This window comes from Carcharodon carcharias, chromosome 14 (genome assembly GCF_017639515.1).
Source record: "Carcharodon carcharias isolate sCarCar2 chromosome 14, sCarCar2.pri, whole genome shotgun sequence".
NCBI lineage: Eukaryota > Metazoa > Chordata > Chondrichthyes > Lamniformes > Lamnidae > Carcharodon > Carcharodon carcharias.
Window position 1 is genome coordinate 118,210,779 of NC_054480.1, and position 20,610 is coordinate 118,231,388.

The 20,610-nt window shown below is 42.6% G+C and overlaps 2 protein-coding genes across 2 annotated transcripts; one reads left to right on the forward strand and one right to left on the reverse strand.

The window, feature by feature from the left end:
- Positions 1–451: 451 nt before the first annotated feature.
- LOC121287592 (anti-dorsalizing morphogenic protein) lies at positions 452–7,483 on the forward strand. The gene is made up of 5 exons (XM_041205519.1): positions 452–755; positions 868–1,010; positions 2,424–2,546; positions 4,922–5,114; positions 6,850–7,483. The coding sequence occupies exons 1-5, from the start codon at positions 452–454 to the stop codon at positions 7,251–7,253; spliced, it is 1,167 nt and encodes a 388-aa protein (XP_041061453.1). The 3' UTR covers positions 7,254–7,483.
- An 82-nt stretch (positions 7,484–7,565) lies between these two features.
- Positions 7,566–19,828, reverse strand: pole4 (polymerase (DNA-directed), epsilon 4, accessory subunit). The gene is made up of 4 exons (XM_041205155.1): positions 19,547–19,828; positions 12,604–12,688; positions 12,340–12,381; positions 7,566–10,554 (listed from the first exon to the last, which is right to left on the reverse strand). Exons 1-4 carry the CDS (start codon positions 19,757–19,759, stop codon positions 10,541–10,543), a joined length of 354 nt encoding a protein of 117 aa, XP_041061089.1. The 5' UTR covers positions 19,760–19,828; the 3' UTR covers positions 7,566–10,540.
- Positions 19,829–20,610: the final 782 nt, after the last annotated feature.

Below are 20,610 nucleotides of genomic sequence, written 5' to 3' on the forward strand. Positions count from 1 at the left end.
TTTCCCTCTATCTCTACCAGTCTCTACCTAAGCATTTTACATCCCCCTCCCTGACCCAAATTCTCTCCCATTGAGAGAGAATTTCTCTGACTCAGTCTCTCTCTCTCTGGTCTTGTCCCTCTCGGCGGTACCAGCTCCCTCTGTTTGTACAGTTAATGGTTTCATTAATGGAAATTAATCACTCAAAGGTTCAGCAAGCGGCCCCGACTGTGCCAGAACAATTGGGAGGGAGGGGAGCAGTGGGGGGTCTCCATGTGGAATCGGGAATCAGTCAATGCTTGTGTATTCCAGAGGGGAGTTTTCCTTCCTGGGTTTGGGGTCACACCTCGTTAGCAGGAGGGTCTGAGCCCCTCACACCTACTAATTGGCCGCTTGCATATTTCATTCTAATGGGCTGCAAAGAGGCCGGAGTGCGGATATATTGCGGCTCCCTCTGTGATCGGGGACCCCAATGACCACCCCAGCTGTGAGTGCCATGTGCTCCAGGCTCGGTGCCTCGCTGCTGCTCCTGCTCGTGTCTCTGGGGTCGAGTTGCGCCGCCAGTCTGTCCGGGCACAGCCAGCAGGTACGGTCCGAGGCATTGAAGAGGCTGCTGGAGGTGTTCGGCATGGAAGACGCCCCGCAGTCCCCTCCCAGGCTCCGCCACCCTCCTCAGTACATGCTGGACCTCTACAACACGGTGGCAGATGTGGACGGAGTAACCAAGGAGCCCGACCTGCTGCTGGGAAACACGGTGCGCAGCTTCCTGGATAGAAGTGAGCGCCTAGCTGTCCCCTTGTAGCGTTGGGTGTTAGAAACTGTTACTGACAAACGCCCCCCAGCCCGCCGCCCCGCCCCCCGCTCACCTTTGCACCTTTTCTTTCTCAGGCCGCAGTCAGCAGTTCCAGTTCTTCTTCAACCTGTCCAGCGTGGCCAAGAGCGAGACCATCTTGACCGCTGAGCTACACCTCTTCAAACTGCGAACTCGACTCTCACAGGGCATCCTGTACCACAGGCAACATTTCTATCAGGTAAGAGGGTGTTCGAGAGGCAGGGGCCGAGTCTGACCCATTCAGTAATGCAGCCAACCCGAAATTCAAATCTGCACCGACACAGAGTAAGGGAGATAAACTCGGGGATAGAGAATCCGAGACTGAAACAGAGATTTAAAGACATTCCGAGAGAAATAAAAACAAACTGAGGAAGAGCGTGTGACAGAGACAGCAAGAAATTCAAGACAGCAAGAAATTCAGAGGAAACAAAGTGAGGAGTACGAATTCAGAAAGGACACTCAGAAATTGAGAGAAACCAGGAGAGGTAAGGTTTATGTGGTTTTACACATGCCCTCTCAATATCGGTGGAATTTCCTGTATATCAACGTGCAGAGAGATGTATAATCGAGACAGAAAAGATAGAGGAAACCCGTTAGTATCACAAATATAATTACGCCACGCTCGAATTTCCTCAGTTTACGCCTGCCTAACGACGCCAGTGCTCAAACGCATCACTTTCTCATGGCTCCATATAGAGCTGTACCCATGAACCCCCTGCAACTAGACTGGTTCAAAACGGGTGTAAAGCTTAACCCAGACTTATAGGTGCAACGAGAGTAAAGTGAGTTTTCTGTTTTTTTAAATCCACACTGAGATCTGCATTGAATTTTCTGCTGCCTTTGAATGCATTTTTATGATCTAAGAATGGGATCATTTTGGTTCTGCAGGATTGTATACAGCAGGTGAAAGTGAATTGGCAGGCCGTTTTAGTGTTTCCAGTTGAAACTGGGAAAGGTGGAAAACAAGCTGCTCATTCGCTATTGTCTATTATACAAAGTCAACGTTGACGCCAAAGTGCCACCTGCATGTTCTTATACCTAATATACATGAATGATGGATGGCTTGAAATTTTAGATGTCATACTTAAAGGAATGAATTTGGGACAATCATTGGGCCCCAATTGTTTACACAGATTTCTTCCAGGTTTATGCATCAATTATATCAGTGAGATTGGCAGGAAATTTAGATGCAAATAGACATTAGAAAAATGATTGAATGAATAATGATATTGGGTGTAACTTCCCGGTTACACCCCCCTATAGGAAATTCCCCTCAAACTGCCTATGCAAGAAGCTGGAAACAAGAGCCAAGTTTTGAAGAATCTATTTTCACAGTTTCAGTAACTAAGAGTCGTGGTGACTGTAGCTTTTTGTATCAATTGGTTATACATAATGATAGGATAGTTTTTCAGGCAGGAATAATGGGAATAGGTGGAAGGAAAGTAATCTGCTGCCCCATATTGGAAGCAAAACAAAGAATTTTTCTGCATTCAGACCTGTGGAAATGCCCTGTACCGGAAGCTGTGCGCTCATTCCACTTTGATTATTTTCTGGCTATGTTTACAATGTAATTGGCTTTCACAACTTGTCTGGTCTCTATACTCTGTCTTAGGTCAGTGTCTACCAGATATTGAACAGTAATAACACGTCTACAGCAGAGGGGCAACAATTGCTTTCATCCAGAGTACTGGCAGTCCATGACAGCACATGGGAGGTCTTCACAATCACTCAGGCTGTAAGTTACATTGCATTACTGTATTCAATAATACCACAGGAATAACATTTTTGATCCCCTGTCATGTCTACATGACTAATCACTATCTCCTCTGGTACCTTGCAGAAGTAATCATGTTGGCCTCTTATATCATTAACTTTGGCAGCATCTACACAAACCATTGTTATAGTTGCAAGGTGTAACACATTCATAGAATGACATAGTACAAAAACACTGAAGAATCAGAGACTGATGGATTAGTGTAGAATAATGTGAATAAAATGTTTTTTCCTGTCGGAAGGCTCCTACTTTTCCTAGAATTCAGATCAGTTGAACAGCGAAAAGTTAATTTTGTTTTTAATGGTCCGTGTAAATATGTAGGGTTTACTGCTGAAGTTTAAATTGTAACAATTTCGACAAATGCTTCTGTGCCTATGTTAGCTCTTTGAAAGACCCTTGTTAAAGATAAAGAAAGTTATGCTGAATGTTTATCAAGCTCTGGTTAGGCCACACGAGAGCATTGCATCCACACTTCAGGAAAGATGTGAAGACACTTGAGAGGGTTCAGAGATTTACCAGAATGGTTCCAGGGATAGTGGGGTGGGAGTTTAGTTATAAGATTAAGTTGGAAAGGCGGAGGTTATTCTCCTTGGAGCAAAGGCAATTGAGGGTAGATTTGATAGAGGTTTACAAAATTATGACAGGCTTAGATAAGGTAGACAAGGAAAAACTCTTCCCATTAACTGATAGCACAAGGACTAGGGGACAGATTTAAGATTTTGGGCAAGAAATGCAGAGGGAATATGAGGGAGAACTTTTCACGCAGCGAGTGGTAATGACCTGGAACTCTCTGCTCACAGTGGGGGGTGGAAGTAGCAATATTCAATAATTTCAAAAGGAAAGTGGATGGGCATTTGAAGGAAATAAACTTGCAGGGCTACAGGCATTGGTCAGAGGAGTGGAACTGACTCGATTGCGTCACGAGGAGCCGGTACTGACTTGATGGGCTGAATGGCCTCCTTCTGTGCCTTCAATGACTCTATAAGAAATACTCACACTGATTGTTATAGCTTGGGAGTAACCACACCAACCATTGCTGTACCAGCAGCAGTAAGTGAATCAACGCTTGTTATACCCAAGGGAGTAACTATTCAGCCCCTTGATATATCTCAGAGAAACTACACAGAAGCTTGTTATAACTTCTCAGGGTAAATGTTGGGAAGATGTTCCTCCTTGCTAGGGATAATAGAACCAGAAGTCACAATCTCTTATTCATGTTCTTGTACTGTGGCAGAAACAGCACTGATCATTCAGCCTTTACCAATATACTGGGCAGAATATGCATTCCAACCAGCATATTTGGCACAGCAATGCCAGTTGTGCTCCTGTATGATGGACTAGGTCTGTGTGAGGATAAAGACCTTGTGCCACTAAAAATAATGCCATAAAATAATCAGGCTAAGTATACTGAAAGCTACACTGGATTAGTACATGTGATTAACAGGCATGGCTCTGCAGCAGATCTCTGGCTGAACGGTCTCACTAGGAGGCCAAATGAGTGGATGGAAAATAAACTTCACAAGTATACAGAAGGTAGTGTAGGTCTAGATAAAGTTGAAGTGGCAAGGGATCAGAGCAATATAGATTTTACTCATAACATTAAACCAATGTTAACCACAACAAAGAGCACAGAATGCTTAATTAGATTCCACAACCAGTTGAGTATGTTAAAAGATATGCTAAAACTGTAAAATGATCAGAAACCATTCTAAGTACTGTGTTCAGTTCAGGCATGAGGGGAATATTCAATCCACGGGGATGGTACAAAGAAGTCATTGGACTGATCCCCAAAGGATTGAGTTTCCCAAGAATGGCTTTTTAACCTTAAAAGGTGACTGAAAGGGCCTAGTTTAAATTAAGTAGCATACATAAAATATGTTTCAATATATGCTAGGATACTAGAACAAGAAAGACATAAGCTAAAAATGATGCAAGAAAAATTTAGGACAGATGATAAAAACTTGACACAAAAGTGAATGGGCTTTCATAAAATGAGGGGGGTGGTGAAAAATCTTAGTCTTTCAAAAGACATAACTTGATAGGAGTTTTCCTTATTCTGGATGGATGAGTGAAGCTGAGCCCAATGGCCCGTCAGAGGTGTCCATCTTGCAAGTGGAAAATGGAAATGTCACATTGGTGCAATAGGAGGTGCTGTCCTGAGGCAGAGGGTTAAAGCACATTGTTTGGGCTGAGTAAAGTGAGATTTTTTCTTTGTTCTGCATTTGACAACTGCTGTGCCTGACCTGGCAGTGATTAATGAGACATAACAGATACAACCCTACACTGCATGAAACACTTGCTGTACTTGACTGATGAAAGATTTGTTTATTTGGCAGGTCTATGCCTGGACACAGGATAAAAAGAGCAACAAGGGCTTGCTGGTCATTGTGCGAACTCTGGCTGGGCAGCAACTCAACAATCACAGCGTCCGCTTTGCCACAGGGAGAGACCATCATACCAGCAAGCAACCAATGCTGGTCCTCTTCACAGATGAGAGGAGAGGGATTGCCTCCTCCACTTCCTTAAAAGGTAAAATCTTCACGATTGGTATCAAAGAGTAGGATCCACCTCACTGCTGCACTGATTTTGAACACACTTATAAGCTGTCGTTGGGCACGTGCCTGAACAAGTTGGTGTAAAACCTTAGTTAGGTACCCTCTGGAGTCTACTCCAAATCCATTTAAGAGTGTCAAAGCTGTAATTCCATTCATTTACATAACGATTAACTTTTAATTTCTGATGGCACGAAGGGTTTACGCTATATGCTGCTCAGACGTACAGCATGGAAGGTTGTAGGTTTAACTCCTAATCTGTTGCAATAGCTTGGTCAAGTGCTCACCCTCAGTGCTGCCAGACTGAGATAGGGAGAGAAACCAGCTAGTGCAACCACTTCTAACTGCTATAAAGGACAGGATGCCTCGTTCAATCTCCTTCATCTTATGTGGTAGCTATTTATCCTTATAATCCCAATTACAAATCACTTAATATCCTTACTTCCCACGCAAATATCTACTGGCTTTTCAAAATTCTAAATTACTTCGGTGTCTAACCCTTGACTAAAGTACTTATGAGAGGGTGTTGGTTAATGACAGGATTTGGCTGTGAATAGACAACTAATGTTTGAGGTGGGCTGGGTGAGTTACTGGAGAACTATTTTTTTATTCTTTCATGGGATGTGGGTGTCACTGACAAGGCCAACATTTGTTGCCCATCATTAATTGTCCTTGAGGAGTGATGGTGAGCCACCTTCTTGAACAGCTGCGGTCCATCTGGTGCAGATGCACCCACTGTGCTGTAAAACCGTGCACAAGGATGGGAGCCGGTGTGGTTTTACAATGGTGAACAGACTGGCATCAGGGTTCTTACTTTACTATTTCAAAAGATTTACTGCAAAGCAGTAATATCAATTGCAATAGTTAATAACAGTGCGCTGACTGGAAGGCATTCGAGAAAAGGAGCTGACTGAGGGTCATTAACAGGATGCTAGCTGGGAGGAGTTTCAAAGCATGACTACAATCCCTCTTTCTAGGTGGATGACTCAGATACATTGACTTAAGGTTTTCCTATCAGCAGATTTATTGCCAGACATGCACTAGAAATGTTCCCTAACCTGCCCATTTCATACTGCCAGAACCAATGTATCTACATGACAAACCCATGGTCGGTTCAGGTTGTTAGCACTATTTCTACGTAGCCCACCACCTGGAGTGGAAAATTCAGCTCAGCAGCAGCAGGTGTAAAAGTCAAAGTTATTCTCTCTCTCTACCTCATTGTACTAATGATTCTTTAAGGGATTAAGCAAACAAATTTAGACTTTCATTTGAAGTATTACCATAATCCAGCATAGTAGCACCCAACTTTTTTCTAAACTGATTTCAGTCAAGGTGACAGTTAACCAAGTATAAGAATGAGAACGCTGAATCCTTGCTGACTGTCCAAATACAGAAAGTACTAATAAAAAAAAATGCTGGAAGTACTCAGGTCTGACAGTATCCATGGAGGGAGAAAGAGTTAACATATTAGTTCCGATGCAAGGTCATCCACCAACATTAACTTTGTTTTCCTCTGCACGGGTGAAATAATAAAAATATGCTGGAAATACTCAGGTTTCCACCATCTGCAGTATTTGCTTTTTTTAAGCAGAAGGTGCTGGTGCCTGTGAAATTCCAACATCAGCATCTTCAGCAAGGACAAAAGATTTTTGTTTTTAAATGGCACCTGAAATACACGAGGCACCTTAACTCATTATGTTGCACACTTTCAGATGTGGCCGCAGAGACTCCATCACTCCCTTATGCAACACTCAAGAACAAAGCAAGCCAGAACCGGAACACAAGGTCCTTAGGTTTCCAAGCGTGTCAGAGGTATCCTCTATATGTAGACTTTGAAGAGATTGGCTGGGCTGGTTGGATTATTTCCCCTCGAGGTTACAATGCCTACCACTGTAAAGGGGCATGTGTCTTCCCACTGGGCCAAAATATGAGACCCACCAACCATGCCACTGTTCAGTCCATTATCAATGCTCTTAAGCTAGCCAATGGCGTGGCATCTCCGTGCTGCATCCCAGACAAGCTGTTTTCCATTAATCTTCTCTATTTTGATGATGATGAGAATGTGGTCCTGAAACAGTATGACGACATGGTTGCTGGCAGCTGTGGGTGCCATTAACCTATTATCAGCCCTTTAATTCCCACCCAATTTTACCAGGAAGGAAATTATAACTACCAGTCAGAGCCATAACCATGCCAGTATTGCATAATGACTGGCTCGAGGTGAGCAACAAGCATCCTCAAGAGATCTGGAAATCGTGGGACTAGTAGGAGTCTCTTCAAAATTGCAATCATGAAAGGAAGGCGTCAGAGAAATTGAATTTTTATAAAAATGGTCACTCCATAAAGTAAGGGTGTGTTGACGGCACAGTTAGTTGTAAAATATGCATATGTGTATATAATTCTATATAGATGTATTAATATATGCAGCTTCATGATTATTGGCAGAGTTTAATCATTGTAAATTGATGTATTATACAGAATAAATGAATACAGCATTGTAAGCTTGGGTGATTTCTACACATTGTAAACTTCCAATGAATAATGAAGAATGAACAAGGTAATCCCTCTCAGGCATTCTCCTCCTCACTTGCTTCCAATCTCATGCCCCACTTGTGGCACAGGGAGGAATATCCTTTCCACTGTTATGCTATTGCTCTCTCTCCTGTTATTCTCAGTCTTGTTTCAGTTATCTTCAATTTTATTCTTTCATTAGTTCACACTCCTTTCACTGGTCATCATCACATTCATTCTTTCCACCCCTCAATCCTGTTCTCCCTCTCTCCTCAGATTCTTGTTTCGTTATTCACTTTTCCCCCCTTTTGTTACTAGACTCCAAGTCTCTGCTGTCCGTCTTCTCAACGATTCACATTCTCCACTGCTAACTGCAGTTCAGTTTCCTCACTTAAGCCATTGTTCTCTAGTCACTTATTTCAAACCCAGTTATTTTCTTATGCTCACGTCAAGTGATATTTTCACTTTCCTTCACTGCTTTTCCGTTACTTTCACAATCTCAAAGATCCTGTTATTTTCTTATAGTCATGTCATTGTGCTGCTCATTCTTGTTGTCTCACAATTTCATTCAGCCCTTCATTTCCTTAAATTGTATATGAAATTGGATAGACCAAATATAAGAACTGATTTTCCCTCCCTCACCTTCCTCTAAAAAAGCTTGGGCACAAATAAGGCAAAGTATGCTCTGCCTTATTTGCCCTGAACCCGCCTATATTGCTGCATTCAGGTCACTAACCAGGACCTAACCTTCTTTAAACATATGACCATCTCTTGGCAAGAACTTGTGCTTGGAAGAGGAGAAAGGCTTGCTGCAGTGGTAATGGCTTTTGACTTTGGGGCCTTCTGGCTGCTTTTTCACAAACTCTGGCTGGCTGCTTTAAATGGAAGCTGAGTATTTTTAAATATGGAGACCATATTAACCTGTTTTAAATCTACTGATCCCTCCTTGTTCAGCAACACCCTTAATGATTGTCAACACTGCACAAATCTATTCTGTTTAGTATGATGGGATAAGTACCATCTACTCCTGGCATCTATTTAAATATAAAAGCTTTCAGTCAGTCTAGGACTGATATATTTAATCATGCAGAACACTTACTCTTTTCAGCAGTCATTTTTTTTTAAACTTATTTGCATTTTGAAGGCTCCCAGTGCCTCTCTGAATAACCTTGTGCTGAAGGAACTTCTTACTGTTATAGTTTGCACCTGCAGCCCTGTTTTTCTTCATCTCCCTGATCAACCTATTAATATTTTTTCTATTTGGTGCAATGTTGACCTGAAACGTCAGCCTTCCATGCTCAAGCCATGCCGTGAGGCTTGGACCCGCAACCTTCTGAAGTCAAAGGACAAAGAAAATAAATAAGATAAAAAGATCCACAATTCAGATCAGATAACCAGCCCCAATGAGTCATTGTACTGCCAGGCATAACAATCACTTGTACAGAAAGGTACATACAGCAAAACCTAGATTCAGTCGAGTTGAGTGACAACTGAAACAGTTCCTATAACAATTCAAAAGGTAGGAAAAGACTCAACCAACAATCACAAAGGTCAGAAAAAATTGAGCTTAGTCAAAAAAGTAAAGCACAGTCTTCCCTAATCAATGACTATCCTTTTAAAACTTGAGGCCCTGAAACTGGACCCCTACAGGCCATTAGCATTAGCAGGCATTGCAACCAGCTTTAAATTCAGTTTAACAATTTTTGGTCAATGTCAATTTAATTGCATTTATTGCAGACTTTTTGTATTCTTGTCATTTGTGAGAGGAGGTGGCAGACAAAACATGATACAGCACAGGTCACATTAAGTTAGTAAAATTAGGTTATGTGGGATTACACAAAGAGGATCATCATTTGAATATAGGCATTAGGATCTTACACATTACACAAGTTTACCTATAAATTTTACCCTTTACCACCAAGTCCATATTGCAGTACCTTATGCATAGCACAAAATCACTTGTGCAAGTAGGAACAGATGCATTATTACAACCCAAGGCCCCCACAAGCAGACACCAAGCTGAATGCCTCAATTGCATTACTCTCAGATAGACATGGCAAATAATGTCCCTTGCTACTGAACAGATTGACAAGCAAGAAGCATTGAGGGGTGTGGAGTGACTTTGGTTCAAGTGAAAAGGATACAAAGCATGTGTTAATTGATATCTGTGACAAAAAGGTGACTTCAGGAGGCATTAAAAAATCAGAATGGATTTAAATTTCTGATAAAATTACACACAAACATAATTTAATGTATACCATCCTCCCACAATGCACAGAAGGATAATGAAGTGAGGTAGAAACGAATACGTTTGAGATAGAACAGTGGGTCCCCCGGAGTAAGTTTCAGGTTGGAATTAATCACAAGTCCAGGCAGTTAGGTTTCCAGTCTTCCTTTGTTCATCACAGTACAGGTTTCAGGTCATATCTTGCTGTGTATTTGTAATTGTGTAAAAGCCAGTTTATATTACATTGCTCTGTAATTTATATTACAGTACTCTGAAACTTTTTGTAATGTCATCACACCTACTAAGATGATACAAGTCATTGGGTGGTGATGCTTGCCATGTTTATAGTTAAAGGCTGAGAGATCATCTATTTTGTGTAAGCTATCAACCCTGCCTAATCATGTTGGTATTTTCTTTTACGTCTACACATACCAATCCCACTAGCAGCATGATTGAAAGGCCTTGTGGTCAAGGGTAATATTCAAAATAAAAATGACAGAAGCATCTTAATGTAGTCATTTAATCTGCAAACATTCAATTACTCAACAGCTAGAACACCCTTTTTATAAATTATACAAAATGTACATACACTTATATAGTGAGAATCTCTGAACACAGCTCTCCATCCATAGTTAATTTGGCCTCTAGTGAAGCTCGGCTCCATTTCAATCCAGAGTTCCTGGAAGAATAAAGTGTACTGAAATTCTCAGACATACAAACAAGAAGCAGATATGATAATATGTAACCCAAGAAACACAGTGACTACTGTTGTCCCCACTTTTTTGGTGTTGCAGCATTAGCACCAGAACCTGGGAAAGTAAAGGTGAAGGAATTCCTTACAACAAATTGAGTTAGGGAGTTTGAAGAATCTGAACATGAAAGAAAGTGAGACACACAAACCGCAGGTGCTAGAAATCGGAAAGAAACAAAATGCTGCCAATAGTGGGGTAAGGCAGAAAATGTAGAGAGGGACACAGTATTAATGTTTCAGGTCAATGATCTCACCATGTCTCAAAGTAGTTCACAGCCAATTAATTTATTTTGAATTGTTTGTGAGAGGGAAGTGAGGAAGAAGTGTAACGACTTACTAATTGAAGTGCAGACCAGGCAACATGGATAAGCAGAGGGTTTGGAGTTCAGGATCACAAGACATTAAAAGCAGCAGGATAAAACCATAAAAGAAAAGCTAATAGAATACTGGGTTAAGAAATATGGAATAAAAGTGAAAATGGAAGGGTTAATAAAATCATAGGATCACAGTTGAGTACAATGCAGTTTTGGGGTCCACAATATAGAAGGGTGTTGAAGCAACTGAGAAGGTACAGATTTTACTGGGATGCTGCCTCGCATGAAGAAATATAAATGTAAAGCCGGACTTGAAACATTGAGCAATTTGATAATAAAAGGTGACCCAATCTCATTTCTAAAAGGTGTTTAAGTTTTTTTTAAATTGCTGATAAAAAGAGACATGCCTAAGCTTTCCATTTTGCATTCATCAGGATACTTCGCAAGAATACCAATTTAAGGGGAAAACAACAATTTATACTGTATGTGAAGAGAGTGTTGATTAGTTGGCAAGTGGCATTGCCATGGAGATTGCACCTGTGGTGGTGACTGACAGTTAATTGCCAAGCATTGTTTGAAATTTAAACTAGGCAGCTTGTCCGATTGGTCAAGGCATTGCCCTGAGGAATGAGTTAGCAAACGGCTGTCACTTATTTTGTTGAGCTGAAACAGGCACAATGTGTGTACTTGTACTTTCTGTCTGTAAAGAAAAGAGCCCTGTGTATTAATATATGTAGCTTCCAGTACATGCAAATGCATTAATTAGATGTGAGCATCACTGGCAAGGCCAGCATTTGTTGCCCATCCATAATTGTCCTTCAGAAGGTGGTGGTGAGCTGCCTTCTTGAACTGCTGTAATCCATCTGGTGCAGGTATACTAATAGTGCTGTTTTAAGTGTGTTGATAAATGCTTAAAATTATGAAGGGATGAGACAGTGGAAAGAAATTATTTACAGTAACTGAAGGGGTTTAGGACATGGGGACATAGATAAAAGATTAAATGTGAGACGCTTAGGACTTAGAATATTATGAAGCTGTGGAATACACTACCAAAATCTAATTGAAGAATAGATTACATAGGTGGTTGAGGGAATAGGACGGACACATTGTATTAATACTATTTATTGCTTATGTGGGAGATTAATGACAGCTCAGTCTGTGCAATTCGACAAGTTTGAGCCTTCACGCCAGCACCCAACTTGAGGTAACTCTGCTGTACCTTGCATCAATAAGGCCTCTTTTACTGGGTGAGCTCAAGTTACATGATCAATCTGTTTCCTGCACTCCAATGTCCACAAATTACAAGGGAACCAAGTATGAATTAATGGCAGCAGCATGAGAAGAAAATAGCTACCAGATCAAAGGTACTGGTTGCTAAACACAGGGAGGAAACACTCACCTTCCAAAAATGCAAATTCATCTGTGGCATCAACTGCATTATCTAAAAGAGAAACAAAAAGGCATCATTCAGCAACATGGACAACTCCCAATCAAAACCATAATTGACTATTTCGCCAAGGCAACAGTGCCTGCACTTTATCTTAGATCAACACTACAAAACCCAGTCACTCATACACACTATAATCCCATGAACAAAGACCCTCATGTATGCTCTAACAACTTGGTAAGAGTCTGGCATAACAGAAGCTGCTGGCAGACTCACCTACGTCCTTCCGTTGGATGGTTTTCCGCTTTCCCTGTAATGCGGATGTGTACGCATCCTTTGCGATCACTTCAACAAACAGCTCCTGTCAGCAGAAACCAAACACAGTTAGTCACTAGGGTACCGAGATTGCCCAGTATACCTTCCCTCTTCAGAGATCCAGTACATACTTCCAGTAGGCCCCATACAGCTCTGGTATCTTTCTTGAGCAGGCCCAGCATTTCTTCCCTCAGGCAGCCCACGAGGTCCCTCCTCAGGGAGGAAAGTTATCTTTGCCTCAATAGTAAACAGTACCAGGAACCAAGATGGAAGCTTTTCTTAAGTCTTAAGCTTCATTAATCCATTCTTATGTAAGATGATCAATGTCACTGTTTAATACCAGAGATTAAATGATTATGCAAACTCAAGTAGAATCATCAGGTCAGTCTGTACAACGGACCTGACACAACAATGTAAATGAAATGAAGCTTAAAAAAAAATCACAAGATGTCAAGTGCCAAACAGAGATATATGAAGAGAAGATCATTTAGCCTAGGACTTCACTCTCTGGAGGAAATATTTCAGGGGAAAGGGTGGAAATAGAAGCTTGATATAGTCATTAAACTTGTTTACAGATGTGGAGACTTTGGATGCTGGTGGGTTCTTTTGTCAGCTGTAATATTTGAGGACTACAGGGCATAATTTAAAAGTTATGATGGTTAATATGTTCAGGAAGATAATTTTTGAAGAGATTACCGATGTATGCTGTGCATGAAGCCATAATAGATTACTTAAAAAGGATGGAATAGTGTTATTAGTTTCAGAATCATGATTAGCTTTGAATGGTAGGCTAGATGGAAAAATAGTCTTTGCCTCTCCAGACAATTACTGTACTGTTACTCAGCAAATTGTGATTAAGTCAAAGAATCCATCTTCACCAGTCAAGCAATGCCTCATTTTAAAAATTCTCATCCTGGTTTTCAAATCCTTTCATGGCCTCAACCATTCCTATCTCTGTAATCTTCTCCAGCCTACAATCTGACGAAATATCTGCACTCAACCAATTTCAGCCTCTTAAGCATCCAAATTTTAATTTCTCCTCCGCTGGTGGTTGCGCATTCAGCTGTCTAGGCCCAACGCTCTGGAATTGACTCCCTGAGCCTCTCTGCTGCTCGACTTCTCTGTCTTCCTTTAAGACATTCCTTACTCTGTCACCTCATGAGGCTTGGTGTCAAATTTTGCTTTATAACTCTCCTGTAAACACTTTAGAACATATTATGTTAAACAGGTCATATAAAATATGAACTGTTGTCATTATTCACTTATCCCATGCAATTAGTCAGTCATCCTATTGGTTACCATCACAATGACTGTGCCCATTGTGGCTAACCTGCATTAATGCGGATCCCTGCTCTTTAAGACGACCCATGGTAAGTGAAGGCCTGAGTTGGTACACTGTACTTTATGATTGGTGATGACCAGGAAGGTAGCCCTATAAAAAAAATAACTTGGCACTGGTATCAGCGGAATGAGAAGCATCTACTGGCTTACCACTTTACATCTGACAACAGGGTGGATTATTTTGGGATTAAATCCCAACTATTTTACAGAACCATCAATTGGATTATAAAGAAAGACATTCTTTTATATAGCGCTTTTCATAATCTCCAGACATCTCAAAACATCCTACTGTTGCAATTCAAAAATACTTAATTCTTTACATTGCAGCCAATTATTTTCCTATTGCAAACTGGTCTCAGGCACACCAAATGGATCTCAATTGAATGCCTAGCAAATCCAAATACAGCTCACTCAGGTTTGATTCCACTTATAGTACATCGCAACATGTTCAGTGTGCCTAAACAATGCTGTCTCAAGTTTGACATTGGGGATGAGAATAGGGGAAGAGAAAGAGTACACATGAACGTCTCTAATAAAAATTGGATGCAGCGTGGCAAGAGCCCAGTTGTATTAGGGAATAATCCTATAATTAGAGGTTGGGTATAAGGGAGGGGTAGCACCTCTCAGATGTGCTCTCCACACTTTTTGGAGTGGTTGTATTGGTCCTCATTATCACCCAGCTCTCGCTTGTTGGCTCCAAGTAATTGGTGTAGCGAGAAGGGCCATACGCCACTAAGCCCTTTTGACAGGTCAGCCAAACCAGCTGAGGGTAGCCATCCGGTCTCCTACCCACCAGGTGAGGGTAGCCATCCGGTCTCCTACCCTCGGCAACCTAGCAATTTGTCTACCCTGGCATGCAAAGACTGATATGCAAAGACCGATTCCCCTGGACTGGGTGGATGAGACCAATCTAAGGTCCGATGATCTTGGAGGTGGGTCAGCATTGTGTTGTGGAATATGCAGAACTTAAGACACAGATGATGTCCTGGTGACCCACAGCATCCGGATCTATCTCTACCTGTCTAGACTCGTCTCACCACTGGACCAATACAGGTTAGGAAAAGAAAGAGAGGCTGACGATACACAACTCTCCCTCACTATAATTCTCGAGCAAGTCACGTTCATCACTGTTCCATCAACTGTCATCCACCGCCTACTTTTAAAAGTCCCGTGCTGAGGGTGAGCGACACAGCAGCAGGTGTGGCTTCAGTGGGAGCTGGAGCCGTGAACCTGCACACAGGCAGCTCAGGTAATAGGGTCATTTTACACTGCAAGGAAATAGTGGAACTCAGTAGCTCAGAGTGACTGAGCAGCCCTTTTCAGGACCATACTGCTCACTAATATGAGGAAGGGGCTAGAAAAGGTGCCCTAAACATTGTCTGCTTCACCTCCTTGGCCAGCAGGCCGCAGCTAGCAGGGATCTCATCAATGCATTATTAGTCAATCACAAAAAAAGTAAAAGGTGACATGGTCACTATTGGCACATGGAACAAGCACGTCCTCATGGACAATGCCAAAGTCAACAGAGCCAAGAGAAGAACTGCTTGTCGGTAGACAGCTGGCTAGGTACAATGTGCAGATTGCTGCCCTCAGCGAGACTTGTCTAATTGAGGAGGGACAGCTCAAGGATATCGATGCAGGTCACACATTCTTTTGGAGTAGCCGTGGAAAGGGAGAATGGTACAAAGTTGGTGTAGGCTTTGCTGTCATGAATCATCTTGTTAATAAGTTGACTTGCTTTCCCAAGGGTGTTAAAGATTGTCTGATTGTGCTTAAACTCGCCCTGCAGTGCAATAGGCAAGCAACTCCAAGTGTGTACACCCCTACAATGACCAATCCTGATAAAGTCAAGGATAAATTCTCTGATAACTTCCATTCCTTGATTGCTACTGTGCCAAAGTCAGACAAGCTAATAGTTTTTGGTGACTTCAAGACAAGATTTGGTGCAGATCACCAGGTGTGAGAAGGGGTCATCAGGAAAAACAGGGCTGGCAGTTGTGACAGCAATGAGCTCCGCTTGCTGAAGGTGTGTGCTGAGCATGAGCTTTTATCACCACCACAGTTTTCCATCTCCCTAAGCGCAACAAGCTGTCTTGGATGCATCCCCATTATATGCATTAGCATCTAATCAACTATATCATCACCAGTCAGAACAAGAGACAGCTTGTATAAGTAACGAAAGTGCTGACTGCTCGACTGACCACAGTCTTATTTCAAGGCTAAACATCAAGATCTATCCCCCAGGACACCAAAGTCCAGAAGCATCTCAATGTCTCAAGGATCAAACAAGCAGTCGTGAAAGAATCTCTCTCATAGATGCTCAAGAGCCACCTCTGTACAGCAAAAATGGACACTCACGGCATTCACAGATATAATGTATTCCTTTGCTCTCAGGCCTTTGGCCCTATTTCTCATAAGCATCAAGACTGATTTGATGAAAAAATGAGGTCATCCAGAAACTACTGGAGGAGAAAAATCGCCTATGGGGGGGCTTACCTTCATGACCAGTCATCACTATCCAAGCACGATGCTTAACAAAACAGGATCATATAATGCAAACTCAGGGATGCAAGACATTTGGCTGAATCAGAAAGCAGATGAACTTCAGTCACATACAGACCACAAAGAGTGAAAGAGATTCCATGGTGCTTAATGTTCTGAAATCTGTCTACTGGCCCCAGCCTACTGGTTCATCACCAATCCTCGGTGCCAATGGGTCAACACTGCTCACAGAAAAAGCCCGAATTCTAGAAAGATGGGCAGAGCACTTTAACCACATCCTCAATCAGCTTTCATCTATCAATGAAGAAGCAATCAACAGGCTGCCATCAACTGCTCTCTTGATGACCCTCCCACACTGTTAGAAATGCTGAATGCAAATTCCTGTCTAGTGGCAAAGCTCCAGGAGCTCAAGCTATCCCAGCTGAGGTCTCCAGGCTAGTAGTCAATGCCTGGTCAAGAAGCTCACTGAATCTTTTCAGTCTATGTGCAAGCATGGATACAAAGGTGCCTCCATCATCCACCTGTACAAGCAGAAAGGAACTCAATCTTGCAAACAATCATAGAGAAATCTCATTTCTCTCCATTGCCAGCAAAATGTTTTCCAGAATCCTTTTGAACCATTACATCTTGACCAGGATCTGCTGCTAAAGAGTCAGTGTGGTTTCAGAAAAGGTTCCAGAACCACTGAAATTGTGTTTGCAGTTAGACAGCTCCAGAAATGCTAGGAATAGAACATGGAATGCTACACCATGTTTGTTGACCTGGCCAATGCCTTTAATAGTCAGCTCTAAGGGCCTTTGGAAGGTGATGGAGACATTTGGTTGCCCTGAGAAATTCATCACAATGATTCAAAAGTTCCACAGTGGCATGCTAGCACGTGTCCTGGATGATGGTTTATTTTCTGACCTATTCCCAGTAACTAATGGAGTTAAACAAGGCTCCATGCTAGCACCAACCCTCTTCAGCATGTTTTTATCCACCACGCTCTCCGACGTCTTCCATGATGGTGATCCTGGCATCACCAGATGTCACATGGATGGGAAACTGCTCAATCTGAAACCTTGTGATTAAGGCACACGCAAGAATAGCCAAAGCAAATGGAGTCTTCGGCAGACTTTGAACATCAGTCTGGGAAAGAAGAGTAAGTCTGCCTATCAAACTGAATATCTATGGAGCAATAGTTATGTCCGCTCTTCTCTATGCATGCAAGACTTGAATTGTGTACCAGCATCATGCCAAGAAGCTCAACCACTTTCACTTGAGCTGCTTTCCAGAAGCTTCTGAAGATCAGATAACAGGTCAAAATACCAGACACTGAGGTGCTCATTTGAGCAGGCATGTCAAGTATCCACACCATGTTGAGACAATTACAACTAAGTTGGGCTGGTCATATTGCCAGAATGCCACACTCACTTACCAAAGTGAATCTTCTATGAAAAGCTTGAGTCAGGAGTGCATTCTTATGAGAGTCAAAGGAAGTGACACATGGACACTCTGAAGGCTTCACTTGGGAGTTTTGATATTGACTTCAAGTCCTGGGAGAGGCTCGCCCAGGATCGCTGCACCTGCCGCATCCAAATAAAAAATGGCGCAGGCTCCTTTGAAAGCGAGCATATATCAGGGGCAAAGAGAAATGCAAGGAGAGGAAATCCTGAGCCAGCAATTCATAAAAAACTCAATCATTTACAGCATCCTGTTCTAATTGCTGAACCTTCCAGCATAGATTGGCCTTTGCAGTTATGTATGTAACTACCCGAACCCTACTAAACACCCCAGCTGACAAACTGTCACCTAGAAAGACGAACATTATTTTACAGGGGCAACTCTAATATCATGTGGTTGATCCCAATTCCTTCATCTCACCGTTGGCAGCCATGACTTCAGCTGTCTATGATCTAACTCAAATTCCCTTCTCAAACCTCTCTCTACACTTCTTAAGATCTACTTTTTGACCAAGCCTTTGGTTACTGTCCTCATAACTTCCTCCTTGGCTCAGTATCAATTTTTAGTCTAACAAAGTCCAATGAAGCATCTTGGGATGCCCTACGATGTTATCTATAAATGCAAGCTGTTTTTGAATATAAGTTTGTTAACTGGGGCATAAGCAATGGAAAAGGTGAAAAGGTAACAGGTCCACAGCACCAGGGGGCTGAGTTGCGAATTGCTTCAGCTTCAGAGTGCTCCTTTATAGGGATCACTGGGCTGCTCCACAATGATCTGTACAGGTCATAGCAGTGCTAGAGAATATAGAAACAGGAGTAGGCCATTTACCCTCTCAATCCTGTTCCACCATTCAATAAGATCATTGCTGATATCAGCCAACTCCATATTCCTATCTTTGCACCATTTCCCTTAATACCTTAAAATTATTTATCTACCAACAATTGCCAGTTGTGGATGAGTTCAAAGCTTCTACTGCCTTTTGTGTATAGATGCACTTTATAATTTTTGAAAGGTCTGGCTTTATATTTATGGTTATGCCCCCTTGTCCTAGACACTCCAACTAGTGGAAATGGGATGGAGAGAGAGAAACCATCTGTATGACTTAATCTTCCAAATTCCAGGGAATACAACCCAAGTTTGTGTAATAAAAACAGGAAGTGCTAAAAATACTCTAGCATCCGTGGAGAGAGAAAGAGTTAATGCTAAGTCGAATATTCTTCAGAAAAGTCTGTAGTATCTTGCTTTTACTGTAGTGTTTAATTTACACTGTATTTACTTTTTCGTGTTTAATATATGGAGTATTTAGCTTTTACTTTAGTGTTTAATTCACTGCCACTTCTCTTCCCTACCTTGAAGAAATTCTGCTACAATTGGCAGTATTTTGCTTCTATTCAAGTTTGTGTAATCTCTCCCTGTAATTTAACCCTCCGGTAAACATACACTGCACCCCTCTAAAGGTCAGTATATCCTGAGAAAGGCTGGCAGCGCTGGGCAGGGGTCCAGGAACTCAGGCAAAGGGCCATCAATAGCGGCGGTGACTGAACCACAGCCACAGCGTCTGACAGGCGGCTGCTCCGGGCCGAGGTCTCTGGGCCGAGGCTGCCCCACACGCACTCACCGTGGCTTTGCCGATGGCGAAGACGGCCTCCTGACTCGCCAGCGACACATCAGTATCGGCTTTCATCAGCCCCTTGATACGGCTCAGCGGTAGCCGGAGCAGTTTATGCTGCAGCCCAGGCAGCGGAGCCGAGCCCGGCCTCTCCACCTCGGCCTCGGCCTCAAGCTGCAGGCTCTGGCCCGGCTCGCCCGCCTCACTCTCCCGCTCCTCCATCACCGGTCTTCCCGCCTCGCAAGCAGCCAATCCGCCACAACCAATCACAACGCGCCTTCTCCCGTTAATCATGCAAAGAATTGGTGCACGACCTCTACCAATCACAAGAGAGAATATGTGCGCCGTCAAGTTAATTAACCAATAGTACAACACTTTGGTCAAAAAACATTGGTCCAATCGGATTGCTATCGTGAGTCTTGCTAACCTAACCAATCAGGTTAGAGACGGTGCAATGAGCAGAAGTGCAGAGTTGGTGCTGGTTTCTCCAGTTTAGTTTGGTGTGGGAAAGTCAATCGGGGTTGGATCTTGATTAAGACTACCAATTGTGACTGAATGCACTCCAGGAGCGTCCTAAAGTTCAATCTTCAATCCCTGGAGACTTCAGGACACTTGGAGTCATAGAGTTTTACTGCATGGAAAGAAGCCCTTCTGCCCATCGTGTTTGCGCCTGTCATCAAGCCCCTATCGACTCTAATTCCATTTTCCGGCACTTGGCCTGTAGCCTTGTCTGCTGTAGTGTTTCAAATATTCATCTAAGTGCTTCTTAAATGTTGTGAGGGTTCCCGCCTCTACCACCAGGCAGTGAGCTCCAGATCGTCCCCACCCTCTGGGTGAATTTTTTTCCTCAAATCCCCTCTAAACCTCCTGCCCCGAACCTTAACTCTATGCCCCCTGGTTATTGATCCCTCCGCCAAGGGGAAAAATTTCTTTCTATCCATGCCCCTCAATTTTGTACACTTCAGTCAGGTCCCCTCAGCCCTCTCCTCTAAAGAAAACAACCCCAGCCTGTCCAGTCTCTCTTCATAGCTAAAATGCTTCAGCCCAGGCAACATCCTGGTGAATCTCCTCTG